Raw genomic sequence first — 19,149 nt, forward strand, 5'->3', positions numbered from 1 at the left:
ATCAAGAGCTTGTCAAAAAAACCCCAAACCAACCAAATTATCACACAAACATAATATTTAATCTCCAGATATTCTGCTTCAAACAGTGTAATTGAGTTCAATAGCTCCATGTTTATTATTATGGCCTATGCCTAGAGATTAGCATAAAGAAAACTATGGGGGGAAATGTCATACATACTCCCACACACCTATGCAAATATAATTATAATTGCTCTCTGTATTTCACAGTAGACCTTTTATGGGAATCACTATGCCTGTTCTGTCTAAAATGAAATCCATTGCTTAAAAATGCTTGAAGCAGAACTTTGTTTTATTTAGCATCAAGCAGACATGTCCAGTTGGGACATACATATACATATATTTGTCTATCTGTGTCACACAAAAAATCTTGTCCTCTAAGCACAGCACACATGAAAAATTTCACTAATCAGCTTCCACTTGTTGCACCTCCCTTCAAAAGACCAAATCTCTCTTAAATGTGCTGTTTCCTGAGCATCTCTTCACCCAACAGGCCTTTGCAAACCCATGGAGGAAATGAACTCTTTCCATCCTCTCTCTGTAGCTGCATGAAGCCTTGTACAATGGGGTGGGGTTTATTTGGGGCCCCTGGCTATGACTGCCATACAAGTGGTGACTAACAACAACAGATCACCACAGATCACTGAGATGCATTGGCTGTAAGGGAAAATGAAACCTGGTCCATAATGAGGACATTGCATGTCTGGTTGTATGTATAAATACAGTTGGAATGAGAGGGTTTGATGAAAATCTTGGGGACACCTCGTCAATCTCAATCTGACATTCCAGACAACGGCAATGCAAATAAATGATTCTGTGATTTGTGGGAAAAAAATGACAGAGACCTGAGATTTCCACGAAAGACAACTCATTGAAATCTAGCTATGAACTGCCATCTTATTTTCCTTTTTTCCATCTTTTTCTTTTCCTTTTTTTTTCTTCTTTTTCTTTTTCTTTTTCTTTTTCTTTTTCTTTTTCTTTTTCTTTTTCTTTCTTTTTCTTTTTCTTTTTCTTTTCCTTTTTCTTTTTTTCTTCTTTTTCTTTTCCTTTTTTCTTCTTTTTCTTTTTTCTTCCTCTTTTTCTTCCTCTTTTTCTTCTTTTTAATTTCTCTTTTTCTTTTTCTTCGTCTTTTTCCTTTCCTTTCCTTTCCTTTCCTTTCCTTTCCTCTCTTCCTTTTCCTCCCCCATTCTTTTTTCCTCCCACGAGTTTCCTTTTTCTGGCAATCAGGCCCCAGCCCTGGATCCTTCCCTGCATTACACCACCTTGGACAAAGCCTGGATCCCATGGGAGGAGGGTGGGTGGTTATTCCTCCAGAATAACCTCCTCCAGAGGCAGGATGAAACCCCTGGAGCTGAGCCACCCTGGCAAGGGCTCTGAGTTCTGCTTCTCCCCCAAAAATCATCTGCAGCAAACCCCCCGGCTGGCCCTGCCTGCCCCAGGTGGGTGGAATTCCCAGGCAGTGGCCCAGGCAGGCAGAGGACGAGGCAGGGAACAGCCAGCCCGGTGGATACACCGCCATTTGTGTGAAAAATTCTCAGGGAAAATTCTTTCTCTCCCTCTCAGGCCCCTAAACTCTTTGTGAATGGGGCCAGTGCAACATGTGGCCTTTCACCTCGCCCAAGAACCACTGCCAGACAGCCACACTCAGAGAATTGTTTGTTAATAGTCCAATTAGATAATTGCCATCTTTCACTCCTTTTGCTCTACATTTCCCATAAAGGAATGAATAAGGAGAGCAGCATGAAGAGGGCTTCTGCCCTGCAAGGTGACAAGAAGGACTGGAGCATGCTCTTTGCACAAGGCCATTTGCTTGAATTGAATCATTGTAGCCTAATCAATGGTCTTATTGGATTACTGGCTGTTGCGGTTCTCAGAGATATTGTAGCAGAGACAATGAAATAGCTAGAGTAAAACTTTTTTCTCCTTTAGTGGATCACGCAGTTGAGATTTTTCACGGGCTATCTCTCTCTCTCTCTCCCTCCTTCCCTCCCTCCCTCTCTCTCTCTCTCTCTCTCCCTCTCTCCCTCTTTCTCCCCCTCTCCCTTTCTCCCCCCTCCTAGATCCACTGCACACAAAGCTGGCTTTTTTTTTTTTTTTTTTTTTTTCAATGAGCAGGCTCTGCGAATAGGTTCAGTGTTTGCGAAGGTGCAGAATTAGCAGACACACATGCATGCACACATACACACACACACAGAGGGAGAAGCACAAAAAGCAAGTATCGGGACTGAAATAAGGAGAGGTAGGAGTTTAAGATGGCTGTCTGTGGGGAGATGTGTTAACGAGGATTTCTGCTGGCCAAGATAACCTGCTTCCTTGGAGAGATCTGCTTGAAGGAAGAACTTTTTGTGTGTGTGCGTGCTGGGGATCTGTTTGTTTGTTTAGAATTCAGGGGGCTTTTTTTTTTTTTTTGCTTTTTCTTCACCCCCCCTGCAACTGCATTTTTTCAGCCCTTCCTAGCAGCTTTATTCAGATTTATTTGGCGTGCTTTGGAGAAAGCCACTATATAATCGGGAGGTCAAAGGCAGACTGAAGAAAGTTAATAATGGCTGCTAATGGTGCTAACAATTCAGGGTGAATCTTGTCAAAAGTTTTTTTTTTTTTTTTCCCTCTCCCCCACCCTTTTTTTCCTCTCTCCTTTTTTTTTTTTTTTTTCTGGAAGTCTCAGTCTTTTGATTGTGTGTTTCCTGAAAGCAAGACCAATCATTTCAGTTTATTCACTGGCTAAACTCTACTTGATTGGGGACAAGCACACAAACCATCCATTACGATCTGATATATTATCCAAACAATTTAGTGTATTCATGAGGTAACCTAAATGTGGAGGCTGCAAAATTACCCGTAATCAATTGAAACAGCGAGTGCGCGTCCCTCTGTGTGTCTAACAACTACATGTCTCTGTAATAAGGCAGACATTAAATCATTTTAGAGTTGTACTGTTGAGTACCTGATCACTGGGCGCTCTGGGAAGCTGGACAGTCACATTAGGACGCTGGGACTGAGGAAGCCGCTGCTTTTCCAGTGGGATAAAACCCGATCTTCCTTACTCAAGGTGCTTTACAGATCCCCACCGATCTGACCCTAAGCCGTGCAATATCCAGCATAGACTTCGTCTTCTTCTTCTTCTTCTACTCTTCTATAAATTTTTTGTTATCGTTGTTGGCGCTTTTTTTTTTTTGTTTTGTTTTTATTGCACTACATGTTTGGGAAACAAGACAAAATGGACGTTAGATGCAGTTCAGAGACTGAAGCTAACCGGGTCTCGAAGAACGGACATAAAGAGGGCAAGGAAAGCAAAGGGTCTGAAGGAAATATTTCTACTTCTTTTTTGAAGGATCAGCAAGGGACTTTTTCTGCCTCTGCAGCTACGGAAGGTTGTAATAAAAGTAAATCTAGTTCGGCTGATCCGGACTATTGCAGGAGGATCCTAGTTAGAGGTATGAGTTTGAGGTGTTTGGCGAGGGTGGGGGAAGGTGAGCTGATGGGTTTATTTCATTGCTTTGCTCGGGTCTGGCCCTGGGCTGAAAGCCCTTCCTACGGCTGCGGGGGAGAGACCCCCGTACCGGGCGGGCTTTGCCCCGGACCCCCGGCTTTATCCCGGGCAATTTCCGCCGCCGTCTCCGCGAAAAGTTAAGCCGCGGTGGTTCCTCCCCGCCGCTGCCCCGGAACGGGCCAGCCCCGCTTATTGTTGTTTGGTTTGGTTTGGTTTTTTTCTGTCCTGCTTTGCGGCTTTCCCGGGGTGCCCGGCCCCGCGGGGAGCCCTCCGGGGACAGCGTTCCCTCGGGGGGCTGCGGCTCTGCTCGGCAGGCCGGGCGCGCTCCTCCCGCGCCCGCGCATCCCGGCCGCGCACCGTGGCGAGGGGCTGCGGGCAGCAAGGCCCTCTCGGAGGGCAGGGGTTCCTTCTCTCCCCCCTTCTCTCCCTGCCCGGCAGCCCAGAGGAAAGGGCTGTTTTAAAACAACCACCAGCCTTAAAATGAATGGAGGAATGACGAAGGGCTTTTTAATTGTTACTTCTTATTAGTTATATGTTTAATTTCCTTCAATATTCGTCCCTTCTCCAAGCTAAAATAACTAAATCATCTCATTCGTACCCCCTCCAAAAAAAATATTTACCTGAAGAAATTTCAGTTTTATTAAGGTGTGTTTTGGGGGAGGAGGGAGAGAAGAGAATCAGAACGAAATCACTGGGAAGCAGGCCTTGGAAGCCAGAATTAATCCTTGCGCCACTGGTTGACCCAGAGAGGGTCAGATTAAAATGATGTGATTGTCTCTGATTTAAAACGTACCGAGGAGGTAAAATTACGGCAAGTAAAGTTGGGAAGGCTTTAAGGTAACCTGAATCTGGCTCTAGCTTGACGGTCGTGTTAATAAGATTTGCCCCGCTTTCCTTCAGTCAGGGCTACCAGAAAAGTGAGGTTTCTGCGGGCCGGTTGGTGCCCTGGTTTCTTTTTCCACCACCACCCCCCCCTTTTTGTTTTTCCCTCCTGCTTCTCCTCGTTGCCAAAACCCCAAAGCGGCAGCGGCAGCGGTGCAGGGTGGGCTGGAGGTGTCCCCACGTTCCCAGTGGCAGGCAGCCAGGTCGGGGCAGTGCTGCCTCTGCCCAGAAAGCTCCTGCCTGCTTTTTTTTTTTCTTTTTTTTCTTTTTTTCTTTTTTTTTTTTAAGGTATAAGAAACTTATTACTAAAAAAAATAATAAGAAGGGTTTATAGTTTTGGGGGCGACGGGATGTGTGTGGTGGCTACCAGCAAGTCCAAACCCGGAGCCCAAGGGGAACAAAGAGTAGCCCTGCACTCCAGGCACAAAGCCTGGCCTGGAGGATCTCTCTCTCCCCAGCTTCCCAGAGGGGCCGTGGGTGATGCCGCAGTGTAGCACTGTGAGTGCAATATATTCAAAGTAATTTTTAAATAGGCTGAGGGGATTAATTATAGAGCCCTGGGCCCCCATCGCCCCCTCCTTCCTTCTCTGTTGTGGGTTTTTTCCTTCCTTGGGTGTAGGGCCAGGTGCAGGGCCACAGTGGCAGGGACTGCTCCATCCCTACTCGGGTCTCGGTCTTGAAGGCGCTGGGGACGACTCTTTCCGTTGGAAAAAAATAGGATAAAAAGGGGGGAAAAGGAGAGGAGGGCTGCCTGAGTATGAAGCTGACTGCGGCTTTCTTTGCCAGATGCCAAAGGTTCAATCCGAGAGATTATTCTGCCTAAGGGGCTTGATCTGGACCGTCCCAAGCGGACCCGCACCTCCTTCACGGCCGAGCAGCTCTACCGCCTGGAGATGGAGTTTCAGCGCTGCCAGTACGTCGTGGGGCGGGAGCGCACCGAGCTCGCCCGCCAGCTCAATCTCTCCGAGACTCAGGTAGCGCCTGAAGGAAGGACGGGGAGCCCCGGCTGCCTTGCCCTGCCCTGCCCTGCCCTGCGCCGCGGGAATCCCTTCCCGGGCCGGGCATCCCCCTGCCCTGCGGCCTGAAGGACGGGCGGCCCGCGGTCCTGAGCGCCTCCTGCTCAGCCCCCAGAGGGGTCAGGCAGCCCCCGAGGTGCCCACGCGTGTCCGGTCGGGGGGCACGCATCCCCGATGGAGCTGCGGGGCTCGTGGCTGAGGCGTCCCGGCTGGGGACATCTCTGTGTGTGTGGGGAAGGGGAGCTGCTGGCCAAGGGGTCCCTCCTGCACACACGGGCGAGGCAGCTCGGCCCGAGGGGTTCGGAGGGAGCTTGGCCTCGAAGCCGCACTCCTGCCGGGCCGGGAGCGGCTCCCCCAGCTCCGACCCGAGCGGAGCCGGCTGCCCCCGGTTGCGCGGAGCTGCGCTGCTGCGGCCCGGGAGAAGCGAGGGCAGGCCGGGCCGCTCCCAGCCCGCAGCCAGCGGGATACAGGAGCTCAAACCCGCAGCGGGAGACGAGCACTTTCCCCCGGGGCTGCTGGGTTAGAGACGCTCGGCCTGAGCTTTCATGGGTATGGGAGATCCAGGGCTGAAGTTTGGGCCCTACTTTGAGTCCTGCGTCCGAGGGGGAGAACAGCTCCTCCATCCTCCAGGGCAGAAAGGCCTGGGGAGGCCAGGCAGGCTAAAACTGTGCGAGAGCGCGGGGAAGCATCCAAAAAGTACAAACTTCTTAAAGCTGGTTTCATATTTCCACAAAACATCATATAACAATAAATTCCCCTGACACTTTAATTAGCTTTTTTCTTCCCTTGCCGGATAGGAATGACAAGTTCAATAGCTCGTAGTTTACAGAACCTGCCATGGGTGTGTTGTTGTGGTTTTGTTTGGCTTTGGTTTGGTTTGCTATTTTTTTGAGCGACTTCCAGTATCCCTTTTTTCAGTTGAATATTCTTTAAAATGAGTTGGGGGGTAGACAGACAGTCCAAGCTGGGATACGGGGGAAAAAAGTTCATTGCTGCTGTTACCCCCGGGAAGGGCAGTCGGAGCGGGCAGCGGCTGCTGGGAGCCGCGGAGTGCCCTGGGCTCCGGCTGAGCCGGCTTAGAATAAAGCGCTGGGGACAGGGCTGCCTCCGTCTCCCAGAGAACTCCCGGCCTGCGGTAAAATAGGACGAAGCGAGAGCTCTGGTTAAAGACGCAGAGCTAAAGGCCCCGGGGTGACCCCGAATCGGGCACTAGGCAGAGGCTGTGGGGGATTGTGCTCCGTGAGTGCGGCTTTGTGCGTTTTGGAACCGCTCCCCGCTCCCAAGTGTCCGTGCCCTGCCGCCCCCCCGCCCCCGCAGCCTCCCCCCGCCCCGCGGAGCCCGCCGGGGTCCCGGGGCACCTGCCGGGGGGCGCCGCTCCTCCCGCCCCGCTGACCCTGCCTCTCTCCCCGGCCCGCAGGTCAAGGTCTGGTTCCAGAACCGGCGCACCAAGCAGAAGAAGGACCAGGGCAAGGACTCCGAGCTGCGGTCGGTGGTGTCCGAGACCGCCGCCACCTGCAGCGTCCTGCGGCTGCTGGAGCAAGGCCGGCTGCTCTCCCCGCCGGGGCTGCCCGGCCTCCTGCCGCCCTGCGCCACGGGCGCGCTGGGCTCGGCGCTCCGCGGGCCGGGCCTGGCGGCGGGCAGCGGCAGCGCGGCCGCGGCTCCCGGCGGCGGAGGCTCCCCGCACCCTCCGGCGGCCAGCGGCGCGGCCGGGCCACCCCCGCCGGCGGCTCTGCACGGGGCGGCGGCCGCGGGGCACGGGCTGTTCGGGCTGCCGGTGCCCGCGCTGCTGGGCTCGGTGGCCGGCCGCCTCTCCTCCGCGCCCCTGGCCGTGGCCGGCTCGCTGGCGGGCAACTTGCAGGAACTGTCGGCCCGCTACCTGAGCTCGTCCGCCTTCGAGCCCTACTCCCGGACCAACAATAAAGAGAGCGCTGAGAAAAAAGCACTGGACTGACTCTAAGTACCTTCCCCCTATTTATATTTATAGTCTCTATTTGTGGCGGTATTTATGGGACGGGCGGCGCGGCCGCCGCCGGCAGCAGCCCCCCCGCTCCCCGCCGCCCCCGAGCCCCGCGGCGCGGCTCTCTCCGCGGGCCGGGGCGGAGCGGGGCCGGGGCGGAGCGGGGCCCGGAGCCCGCGGGGAGAGGCGAGGCGGCGGCCGGGGCCGGGGAGAGGGCTGCGGGCTCCTCCCGGGCCCGGCGGAGCGGGGCGGACCCCGCGCTCCCCCTGCTCCCGGTCCGTGTGTCCGGCGGGAGGGAGGGCAGGTCGCGCCGCTCGCTCGCTCGGAAGGGACGCGCAGGGAGAGCGCTCGGGGCGAGGGTCGGCAGGGCTCCCTTCGGTCGGCTTTAGCCCATGCCGAGCGAGGGAGAGGGATTTCGGAGAGAGGAGGATGGAGCTGCCAGGTGATGCCCGCTTTGGGGTGTTTTTTTGTGTCTCCCAGACTCGGTGATTTCTAAGCACAAAGGTTTTGGAGCCCCACCTGTGGCTCCCGTTTATCCCCACACTCGCTGCACTACGGCCCCCGGTTACTGACCGAGCCCTTAACGCCAGTCAGGAAATCCTCCAGCAACTTTTCTTTTTCACGGTAAATCTTGAATGTGGGAAGGGCCGAAACTGATTGAGCACACAGTCACGAATAGAGGGGACAGAAACCAGTGGCTGCAGAAATTTTTAATGAAATTGTCTCTTCCTTTCAGATAACACAACGAGCCCCCCCGACTTTTATTCATTTTTTCCTCCTTTTTTTTTTTTAAATTTGAATTCCCACGGGCCAGTCCCGCGGACCTTATCTGCAAAAACAAGTCTGCAGATAAATCATGGAACTCGCCAATCTATTTGTACCTAGATCTGTTGCGATCGTAATTTTAATTTTTATTGCTCTATTTGATTTTTCCAAATAATTTCAATATTCATCTATACACAAAAAAACCCTGTAGCCTTCCTTCCTCCTTAAATAACCCTCTCGTATATCGCTGACATTTCATTTAAAACGAAGGTAAAATATAAAAAACTTATCTTTTATTGTTATTTTTGTACTTTAAAACACATCTATGTAACAATCTTCTTTTTTTTTTTCATAATTCTTACTGCTATTTTCTCCACAAAAATATGTATTTCACCTTCTAGTATTTTGGATCGAATATTTTCTGTTCAATTTCGGTACTTGAATTTGCCACAAAAGGGATATTGTATTTAGGTAGTTCTTTGGGGAAAAAATTATTTACTTTGGGTTTAAGTTTCTTTTCTTTCTTTGAACTTTAACACATGGCGTTTACAAACTGTATAAATACGTGCCACCAAACTGTAACCAAAAAAGAAAAAAAAAATTACAAAAAGTGGAATGGTTGCTGTAGAATATAGAATTAACTATAGACCAGAACTGGACAGAAGGAGCTGGATGGAAAGAAAATAGTAATTTTATTGTAAATTATTTACGTCTGAAGTTTCTAGGCAACTAGTCGAAAAAATAATGAATGAATCGAGCGCTGAGCCCTTGCTACTAACTTTTGTTCTGAATGTTTTGGATATTTGGATGTTTTGTATTTATGTGGTGAGAGTGAAATATATTATATCTATATGATGACGGAATTAGGTGTATTTTCGTCTTATATTTGTAGCACCCAAATTGCCTTCATTTAATAAGTGAATTGCAAAAAAAAAAAAAGAAAAAGAAAAAGAAAAAACCAAACCCAAGCCCCTATCCCTACATAACCCTCCCGATTTTTTTTCTTTTTTTTTTTTTTATTAAATTTTGTTTTTCATTTTGAGTGGGAGGCACACTTTGTAGAGGGTGCTTTCCCTCCTGGGGCAGTTTGGGGTATTCCCAGCCCCGTGCTCGGCTCTGACCCAGCCCCTGTAGGGCTCCCTGGCCCCGATCCCCGCCCGTGTCCGTGTCCCTGTCCGTGTCCATGTCGTGTCCGTGGCTCTGCCCAGCCCTCCCGGTGCCACCCCGGGCTGTGCCACCCCTGGCAGGGCACTGCTCCCCTCCGAACCTCTCCTGCCTGTGGCAGAGCCGAGCCTGGCAGACACTTATGGATGCACATAGGTGTGTGTGACAACACACAGAAATATATACAGGCGTATCTCAATCCACATGCACAGCTTGTGTGCATAAATATGGATATTTATAAGTGCTCTCTGAACAGCTCTTGCTTCCATCCGGCTTGGCAGCCCAGCCCTGAGGGTCTTTCCTGGGCAGCCAGCACGGGGCAGAATCCCTGCTTTCCAGGAGTCCCCTCGATGCCCTGGCTCCCCAGACCAAGCCACCTGCGGCACGGTGGCACCTGCTGTCCCCTCGGGTCCCTGGTGTGGCTCCACTGGGCTCTGCCATGAGCTCATCCCAGCCAGGGCAGATGCACTGCTCCCGGTTAGGAGGGAAGGATGTGGTGGTGATGCTGATTTGGTTGGGTTTTCATGAAGTGTGTTGAAATGATCTGGGGAAGGGCAGTGGGGGTGAAGGAGGGGATGGCAGGTGACATTTGAAGAGGTGACATTGAAACTGCTGGTCAAGACTGGAAAATTTCTAAGGGAGGGGAGGGAAAAATGTTGTTAAAAAGAAAATAGCTGAATGTGCCAAAACAGATCTGCCAGGGAGACCTGGAGGGAGAGGGTAGATTTCGGTTTCTGCCTTGCCTGCCTGGACTGCACAGCGTCACCTGCAGCCCCAGACAAAGAGGGGAGCCCTGGCCTGGGCTGCCTTTGCCAAGGAGGGACTTATCCCCACTCAAACCCTCCCTGGGCTGCCCTGCCCAGCGTGGGGCTGAGCTGTGTGATGAATTTGCCCTGTCCTGCAGGACTTTCGTGGGGCCATTTCAGTGTCTAAATTTGCTGCTGCGTGGTGAGCCATGGGAACAGCAGCACAAATGTGCTCTGCCAGAGCTGTCTCAGGTGCCCTCATGTAAAAAGAGGATTTTCCTGCTTGCAGGAACATTCCTGTCCCCTCACACAGGTGCCACAAGGCCCCTTTTCCCTGGTTGCTGGCCTGATCTGCTGTCTCAGGGTTGGAACTGTGGTCGGTGCAAGCTCTTTGCTCCTCTTGTAAGGCAATTGAAGCCAGCACCAGGCTAAATTGCTGACATGATAGCTGAAGGTCTTCTTATACATCTTTGCAGCCCTCAGAACATATGTGAAGAGCTAGGCATTTTTATTCTTATTACTATCATTATTAATTATTTCTGAATATTTAAAAGAAAAAAAAAAAGGAATGTGCCCTGAGTCTTGTTTAAGCATTCAAGTTAAATAAATACTTCAAGAAATTAGCCTTTTTTTTTTCTTGTCTCCTTCAAATTTCACCTGTCCCACACCTCTATCAGAGGCTGCTTCTGGGCTGGGGTGAGAGCAAAAGCAGAGACTCTCCAGTCCCATGCAAGGCTATCACAGTCCTGTTTCAGTCTCTGCTTGTGACTCAGGCCAAAATCTTGGAGCCCCGCAGGGAGGAAGGCAATTTGTTGTTTCCTTTGAAATTTTCAGCATCTCAAAAGCAGGGGTTTCCTGAGAGCTGAAACACTCTACTTCCTACCAGGGAACACACTAAAACATGTTCATCTGCATTTCTGTAAAAGGGGAGGGAATACCACCTGTGTCATTGCATAGGAGAAGTTAAAAATCATTCAAACACACATCTACATATACAGCGAGTGTGGATTTAAAAACTGGTTTGGTTTTTGGTTGGTTGTTTTTTTGGTTTTTGTTTTTTTCTGGGTTTTTTTTTGCCAACTACACCAAAGCTGTTCTGAAGCTGTGGGCTGCCCAGGGACACTGCTTGCTTGTTTTCACTGAAATGCTGAATTTCATCCTACTAGAGCAATGAACACATACCACCTCCCTCAAGCTGTTTGCTGCTGAAAGGTTTTGCTGCATTTCATGCTGTATTGTTATTTTTGCCCATCACTGGGGCATCAGAGTTCAAATAGAGAAATATTTGGTTTATGCAGAGGGAGCATGTATGAGTGTGAAGGGCAGGAATATTTAGAATGAAAGCAAATAAACAAAGTATAAATCTATATCTGGCGTGATTTTTAAAAGGAAAACACAAAAGTATTTCTGTGGCAGGCAGGCTTCCCCAAACTTGCCCTTAGCTGCATAAGCCTGTAGGGCTTAGGGTGAGCAAGGAATTGAAAAGATGGACTGCAGTTTGGGTTATTGAAATCTGTTCATCTGAACTCGAGGAATATTTTCACAGGTATACAGAGAGTATCTCTCTTCCTGTGGCTCTCAGGAAGGCAAAACTCCCAGGATCAGCTCCAGAGCACCCAGGGAAAGAACAAAACAATGTTAGCCAGGTACACATAGGGAAAAGGAATCAGTCTATTTAGGGGATTTTTTCAAAAGCATTTGCCCATCCACTTAACATAGACCCTGCTTTATTTGCTGCTCCTCCATAGCCCTCATGCCAGGGATTAGTGCAGCCTCTGACCACTTTGTCTCCATTTGCAATCCTGTCATCAGCCCAAGATACATGACCTTGTGGCATGTAAAAAAGCACACGAGGTCCGTGATTAGCTTCAGAGTATTTAATTTCTTTTAAGGAAAGAAAAACACTTCCAAAGAATAACTCTTGAACAGAATCAAGTCACAGTCACCAGCAAGTGTTTAATGAAATTATCAGGAAGCTAAAATGAAATCAATCGATGTGATGCTGTCTATGCAACAGTCACAATATAAACTGTGACCCCAGACCAGGGCTGTGACCAAAGTGCTGGCTGGCAGGAACTTTCATGAGACATTTCTGACTCAAGTGTAAGAACTTTCTAACAAGCAGTTTGCTCTCCATCTTTCTGCTTCTAATAATTGCTGAGCACCTTAGGAGCAGTATCTATTTATTATGTTTCTATACGTAGTTGTTAGTGTTCATGCTATTCTTGATCTCTGTGTAAATGACTGATTCTAGTTTGAATGTTAAGTCTTAAACTTTTCTATTGGAGTGAGTTCCACAGTCAATCACACACAGAACAAAAATTATTATATTTTGTATATAAATTTTCTACTTTTTGTTAACATGAATCGTCCCAAGTTCTGTCATTAAAAGCAGCAGAACAGATGTTCCCACCTTCTGCAACCACGTCCTTTAAAATTGTTTTACCATGTTCACTTTTCTCTGTCTGCTTTCTACATGAGCAATCAAAATAATTTTAACTTATTTTCATACACAGTTCTTGCAGACTGTACTTAATACAATTGTTTTCCAAGAGGTGCTGCCTTTTTTTTCTCATTTTCCCTGGGAAAAAAAATAAAGTAATAAATTCCCAGAGCTTTTTTCTCTTCAGCTATCTGCAGCCCATTCTTCTGTTTTATCTCCCCGCTGTGAGCAAGAATGAAAACATCACACCAGTGAGGCTTTGCCCAGAACACAAACCTTTACTTGGCACTTGGTGTCATTGCCAGTACAAGAAAACTGGATCACAGGCCTCATCTGATGAGATGCCACAGCCTGGGCAAAAGAAATAGGTTTTTTATGTTTCAGCTGAAGCAGAAAACCAAGGAACCAGATGTAGCAGAGGGCAAATTAAACAGCTCAATCCACACAAGGTGGGTCCACAAAGTTTGTCACAGAACCAGGCACATCTACCTGGTAGAAACCTCTTCTTACAGCTCTCACAAAGGAGTGGTTTGGCTGCTTAAAGAAGCACCAGCAAAAGTACTGGCATAAGCAGGGTTTAATATGAGTTTGTGGAAATGCAGCTTGACAGAGTTTGATGGCAAGGTTCACTCTATTATTTGCAACACAGGGTGAAGCATGAAAAGGAAGATCAAATTTGAAGCAAGTTGAAAGGATTTGTAAGGAACCTGGGAATGCAGAAGCAGGTAAAGGTGTAAAGGATATGGACGCAAAGATAAGGGTGCAAAAGGGTTTAGCAGTGCTTAATCATTGAATTCTTTAACATTTACAAAGTGATTCAGTAGGGTTCACTACAATTTTAACAATGACTTAACTACAGATTTCAGATAGCAATGTTCATACCATAATCAATTCACAGGCACACAGGTAAAATGATGAGTTCACCTATTTCTATGTGTGTAAAGGTACATATCAAAATTCCCCTCAGGTTCATCAGAGGGAGATGCTGGTGCAGCTGCTGTAGTCCAGGAGAACTCAAAGGGTTTCACTGTTTATAGGGTCACAAGATGATTGACTTTGCCCATCACTGAGTTTCCATCCTGACCATAACCCAAGTCCATAACTACTGGGCTTTTTTTGTAGTTTCAAAGAGTGCTGTAATGATGATACCATTCCACTCAGACCACAATTCAGGTAAGGGGTTTACCAAGGTTACAGAGGATAATTGCTTAACCTTTTTTCCCCACTTTGTTTGGGAAAGTTTCTGGTAGTTTCTACCATGCAAGAACTGGTATGACCATGGAGTGTCTTATGGCTGAACTGGTAGGGTCAAGGGACACTTCATTGCTCACCTGGTTCCATCAAGGCTTATCAGGAAATTCTGAGATCCTGGAGCAGGCTCAAGGATGAGGGGGATGTGAGATGCACCACTGCAACTATTCAGAAGCACACTGACTGACGGAAAATCAAAGGGAAAATGGTTTTACAATTTTGTCCCCAAAATAAAAGATGAATGCTAACGTGAATTTGAGTTTGTCCTAAGCTTGGTATCCTTTACGTAGTAGAATATTGTCCATTAGTCTAGCTGCACAGGCATCAATCCAGAGAAAAATTTTCTAGGAAAACCTCATAGAGTTCTCATTCTTCTAAATTCCCCTCCACAATTTTGTTTCTCTTATTTCCGTGGACAAATAGAAAGAAACTCACGTTGGCACATAGCAAGTTGGCAAGTCAGGAGCTGTGGCTTCAGGGATTCAGACTGGATATTGGGAAGAAAGCCAGCCAGACCACAAAAGAGAAACCAAGAAAGTTACTGTGGCCACACCTGGCTACAAAAATGCTATTAGAGAGAGAAGCAAGTGAAGCAAAATATGGTTTGTGTCCAGAAGGATGGAAGGATGTCCTCATGGCTTAGCCCCTGGTCTGAAATTAAGAAGACAAGTTCTCATTTTTTCCAGAATTTATATCTGATTCTAAGAGCATTGCTAGCCATTGGTTGTTGAGTTTCTATCTGCTCTTCCTCTGAAATGGAAATGGTGATGTTCATCTAAACCTATGCAGAAGGAGGAGTGAGTGTATACTCATATTTAAATGAAGCTGAGGCAAAATTGTGATCAAAAATTCAACAACCCCCACAGTCCACTCCAAATCAACGTTTGCAGTCATTACCCCTCGCTAGCCCTGGTCTTTCTTCCTTTCCCTCTTTTCCTGCCTGGTCTCTAATTTAAACCTCTAAAGTGTGCCTACCACTAGATGGTCATAATCTCCTTGAGGCCTCTAAACAATTTCATAAACCAAATCCTAAATGGAAATTAGAAACAGACAGGAGAATAAAGTGTCTGTTGCCATAAAGAGCTAAGGAGGGATAAATAGGCAATCCAAGGCATCCTGAGTGCATGCTCCAAGATAATCTCTATATTTCTCTGGACACAGCATTGTGAACATCCTCAAGATCAGCTGATTACTGAGATGAATTAGCAAATAAGAGCCCATTACATCAGGTGTTGAGGGGGACTTTAATTGTGCTCAGGCTCCAAATAGGAAACTTTATACCATGTCACAGCTGTTAAAACAACAGAGCCTTATGGAAACAGCCTTGGATTACTGGCCCCATGGAGTGAGACATTTTTAATGAAAGGGATTATGCTTATTATTTCTTAGTGTATTGTGTTTTCTTAGATATTTTTACTGTCATTATTATTATTTACCAAGTTAATTGATACATACACGTACTTAACCATGTTTGCATGCTTATCTAATACTTTCTTCCATTGGTGTAGTTTGAATACAGTCATAAGAAAAATGAGATACATGAATTAGTTGCCCTTTGTTAAGACTAAGATCCTAAGAAACTCGGTGAATTTGCTTCTTATCCACTTGCCAAGTGTCCTACTGCCTTTACCTGATGAAATCAGATCCTTTGTCATGTGTTTCCATGGTGTTCTGTGAGAAGATGGTCACCATAGAGGATACCAAGAGTTACTGCCTTCAGTCCTAGAATAGGCCATTTGTGTCCAGGATAACTTTTCTCTTTTATCAGAAGAGCCAAGTAGGGAATTTATCTGTTGCAAAGGGAAAGCACCAGACTTATAAGTTGCATTTCCAGTTCATCTATTAGTCTGTATTTCATTACCAATTTGAGCTCCTGACATTTCTAACTAGAACTGTGGCAGCCTGACTTAGTGGCAAAGCTCCTCAGGGAAATGCCTTGTGCTGTGAGCACAGACTTTCACAGAAGCAAGGGCTGAGTTCTGCACATGAAAGAAGAAATGGTCATCTAATCAGGCAGTAGAAATTTTTCTATGCCACATCTCAAATTCCTTGGAAGTGTATTTGATGTGGAGAACAAATAGGAGAAAGTTATTTGAGTAGACTGGATTAATGGGGAAAAGATGAAAAATCAATGACTATAATATTTACTGTGAAACAGAATAATAAAGAAAAACCAAGTAAAGAAGAAATATTTTCACTCTGGTGGAAGATGTTCAAATCCCATTGCTCAGAATATGTCCATAGAAATCTCTCCCTGCAAATAGGAGTTTTGAGCATGTATTTACCTTTGGGCTCTGTGTGCCAGTGAGTACTCGTTCTGGGATGGGATGGTGTTACTGTCTCAAAACTTCTTTGTGAGCCAAACCCTACATCCATCTGGACATAACTATTATAGAACATAAGGTGTGAGCTTTAGCTCTATGTTGTTATCCACGAGTAAGACAATTTTTCTAATGTTCTAGCTTAACTTCTGCACATCCTTGTCAGACAATCAGACACATGAATCGAGGTGGAAAAATACAGTGCAACTCCAGAGCACCAGCTCAGCCAAAGAGGCCTTAAGGCATAATAATTTAAGCAAATGATCTTTTTCTGCATGAGTGCCTTAAGCACCAGTGATGCTTAAAAAACCCCAAATTAATAGAAATATCAATAAGATTCCTAGAATACCTTTATGTATAACTACCCATGCTCCGAGAGAAACCTGCTCGTGATGTACGCCCAGTTGTGCCAGGTGAGCTGCTGGGGGATCTCACCTTTTCTTTCTCTGAATTGTGCCTGCTGAAGGCAGAGCCTTTCCCTTAGGCAGGGCTGCGAGCTGAGGCTTCCCCTGCCGGGGCCGCTCAGCACCGCGGACAGCGGCGGCCCCACCGCGGGGCTCCGCGGGGCTGGCCATGGGGAATCCGCGGCTGTTCTGTGGGAAAGGGCTGCGGGATCCACGGGGAATCGCTCTCCACCCTTGCAGAGCAACCAACATTGGCACAGGAAGGAGTTGAAATGAGAAGATCTGAACGTCTCACAAAATGCGGTTTAGCGGTAAGGTAGCTCTTGATAAAACCAAATTGAGAGGTCGGGGATGAGGTGTCATGTTAGAAATCTCTTTAATCAGGAGAGAGGATTCAGGAAAGGCAAAACTGTCTCAAATGAAAGACTTGGTTGCTGCAATACCTTTTTGATAGCACACTGCACATCTGGCAGGTTTGCCAGCTCGGTTCAGCCCTACAGCTCTAAGCACAGAGTGATCATCTTCCTGAAGCTTTGCACGCTGAGCATGATGCCACATGGTAGGAAATACCCCTGGGGACAGCTGGGGTCAGCTGTGTCCCCCAGCCAGCTCACTGTGGGGTGGCCTGAGGAGCAGAAAAGGCCTTGACTCTGTGCAAGCACTGCTCAGCAGTAACAAAAGCATCCCTGAATTACCAAGACGGTTTTCATCACACATCCAAAGCACAGTCCCACAGCAGCTGCTGTGAAGAAAATCTACCTCAGCCAAAGCCAGCACATCATGTTTTCTAACCTCCATATAATCCAAATGTACATGAAGCACAGTTTTGTCTTGTCACAGTTAACAGGAGCAAGATCATTTCCCTAACATCACTTAAAAGATGTTTCTAACATCTGTAGGTAATCAGGATCCTTCTTTAAAAGCATTAAATGATCTTTCCATAACTATGGTTGTGTGTCTGGGAAACTTCTATGAGAAAGTACAACATTGCAACAAATTCAATGGCACCAGAATGAGCAGACCTTGGTTGGTAATCAGAGAGCTCCAGTTCTAGCACTTTGTTCATTTGCTTTCCCTTTCCGTTCTGCTCCCACTCTTATTTAGTTTGTGTTGTAAGATTTGCAGGTAGAAATTCTCCCCTGCTATGCATTTGCATAATTAGGCCAGTCAATAAGCACTTCTTTCATATGAATAACAATAATAAATAGCTTTTCAATCCTTAAGAATATAGTAAACAGGGGAAAATCTACAGCCACAAGTTCAAACCCTTTAAAGAACTGTAATGCGAGTTTACATTAAACTCGAGATGAATGATAATTTTCTACCTGATCATTTGTTTTCACAGTGTAGAGGGCAGATATATCCCTTTCTAGATGCTTGTGGTTACCTTAGCACTATAAAATACTCCTGCTAATACCTGTGGGACAATTTAATGAAAAAAAAAGATTTCCAGAGTTCACCTGAGAGCTTCCAAGAAGTTCAGTATCTGTCTGTGTGTAAACACATGTATGCTTCTAAAACAATCCTTGAAACAACCTGCATTTACAGCTAATAGGTGTGGATATATAGATAATAGAGAAAAAAATGTAGTGGCAAAAAAGGTTTTGCAATGTCCCTTTGTGCAGGCCAAAGCAGTGAGCATGACAACAGCAGAGCAAATCCAGGAACCAAACCTTGATGTAAAGCTGAATCTTTTTTACCTTGTTACTCTGAATATTATTGTGTAAGATCTAAAAGAAGAGACAAATCTAAACATCCAGGTCAGGGTTTTTTAACATTTTCATAAAGAACTACCAGGTGTTTCATTGTAAGTTCTTGATGTGTATAAATCAAGAGGTTACAAGTACGAGCAAAAGAAGAAAAATCAATTCAACTTATGTAAAATAAATATATCTGCATCTGAATAACAGGACAAGGGCCTTCTGTGTGTTTCAAAGATTTTCAAGGTGTGCTTTGGTAGGTGGTAGTATTGTGGGGATTACCCAAGTGTGTATGGCTTAATATCAAGTCTATTAACTCTTGGTAGTCTGGGACTGGAGACAAACCAAAAATACATTTTGCAACAATGCTAGTAGGCAACATTTTCAGTCTTGATTAAATGAAGAATTAATCTGGTGAACTCCTACAGGAAGTCTCCAGAGCTGGTGAGTTTTGCAGCACAAAACAGTGCAGGACTTGAATTTGGCTCTTTCCAGAGCTAGAACTGTGTATTCAGTATGGACCAATTTTCCTCAGTATTCAGGATTATTTCAGGTCCAGAATTCAACAGGATTCAGCTGAGGTGTTGTGCTTTCATCCACACATAAACCATAATTTTAAAAGCTATAGATGAAAATTTTCTTCCAGAACAAACTATTCTATAACTGACTAATTAAAGGTCACCTGAAATAAATGAACACTGTCTAAATCAGAATGCTGGCTAGATGATCACAAGTTAATATAATACTATTTGGTCTATGTTGTTGTGTAAGAAATATTCAGCTTCATGTGCATAGTCTGCTCTGAGAGAAGGAAAGGGAACAGCACAGGCAGCACCATAATTTCGTGAGTTATCTTGCAAACAAGCACGTTGAATGGACTCAACAGCAGCATTTTCTAAAATTATAGGGAAAGAAGAGATGTCCTTAACTGGAAGGAAATAACTTACCAGCCTTATATGACCACCTGGTTTTTTATGGGGAGAGTAAAATTT

General features: G+C 46.5%; 1 protein-coding gene across 1 annotated transcript; it reads left to right on the plus strand.

The window, feature by feature from the left end:
- Positions 1-2,713: 2,713 nt before the first annotated feature.
- VAX1 (ventral anterior homeobox 1) lies at positions 2,714-7,357 on the plus strand. Its single transcript, XM_085064499.1, has 3 exons — positions 2,714-3,452; positions 5,177-5,364; positions 6,824-7,357. The coding sequence occupies exons 1-3, from the start codon at positions 3,215-3,217 to the stop codon at positions 7,355-7,357; spliced, it is 960 nt and encodes a 319-aa protein (XP_084920625.1). The 5' UTR covers positions 2,714-3,214.
- The last annotated feature ends 11,792 nt before the right edge of the window (positions 7,358-19,149 follow it).

Source organism: Lichenostomus cassidix, chromosome 6 (genome assembly GCF_008360975.1).
Source record: "Lichenostomus cassidix isolate B80296 chromosome 6, HeHo_3.0, whole genome shotgun sequence".
Classification (NCBI taxonomy): domain Eukaryota; kingdom Metazoa; phylum Chordata; class Aves; order Passeriformes; family Meliphagidae; genus Lichenostomus; species Lichenostomus cassidix.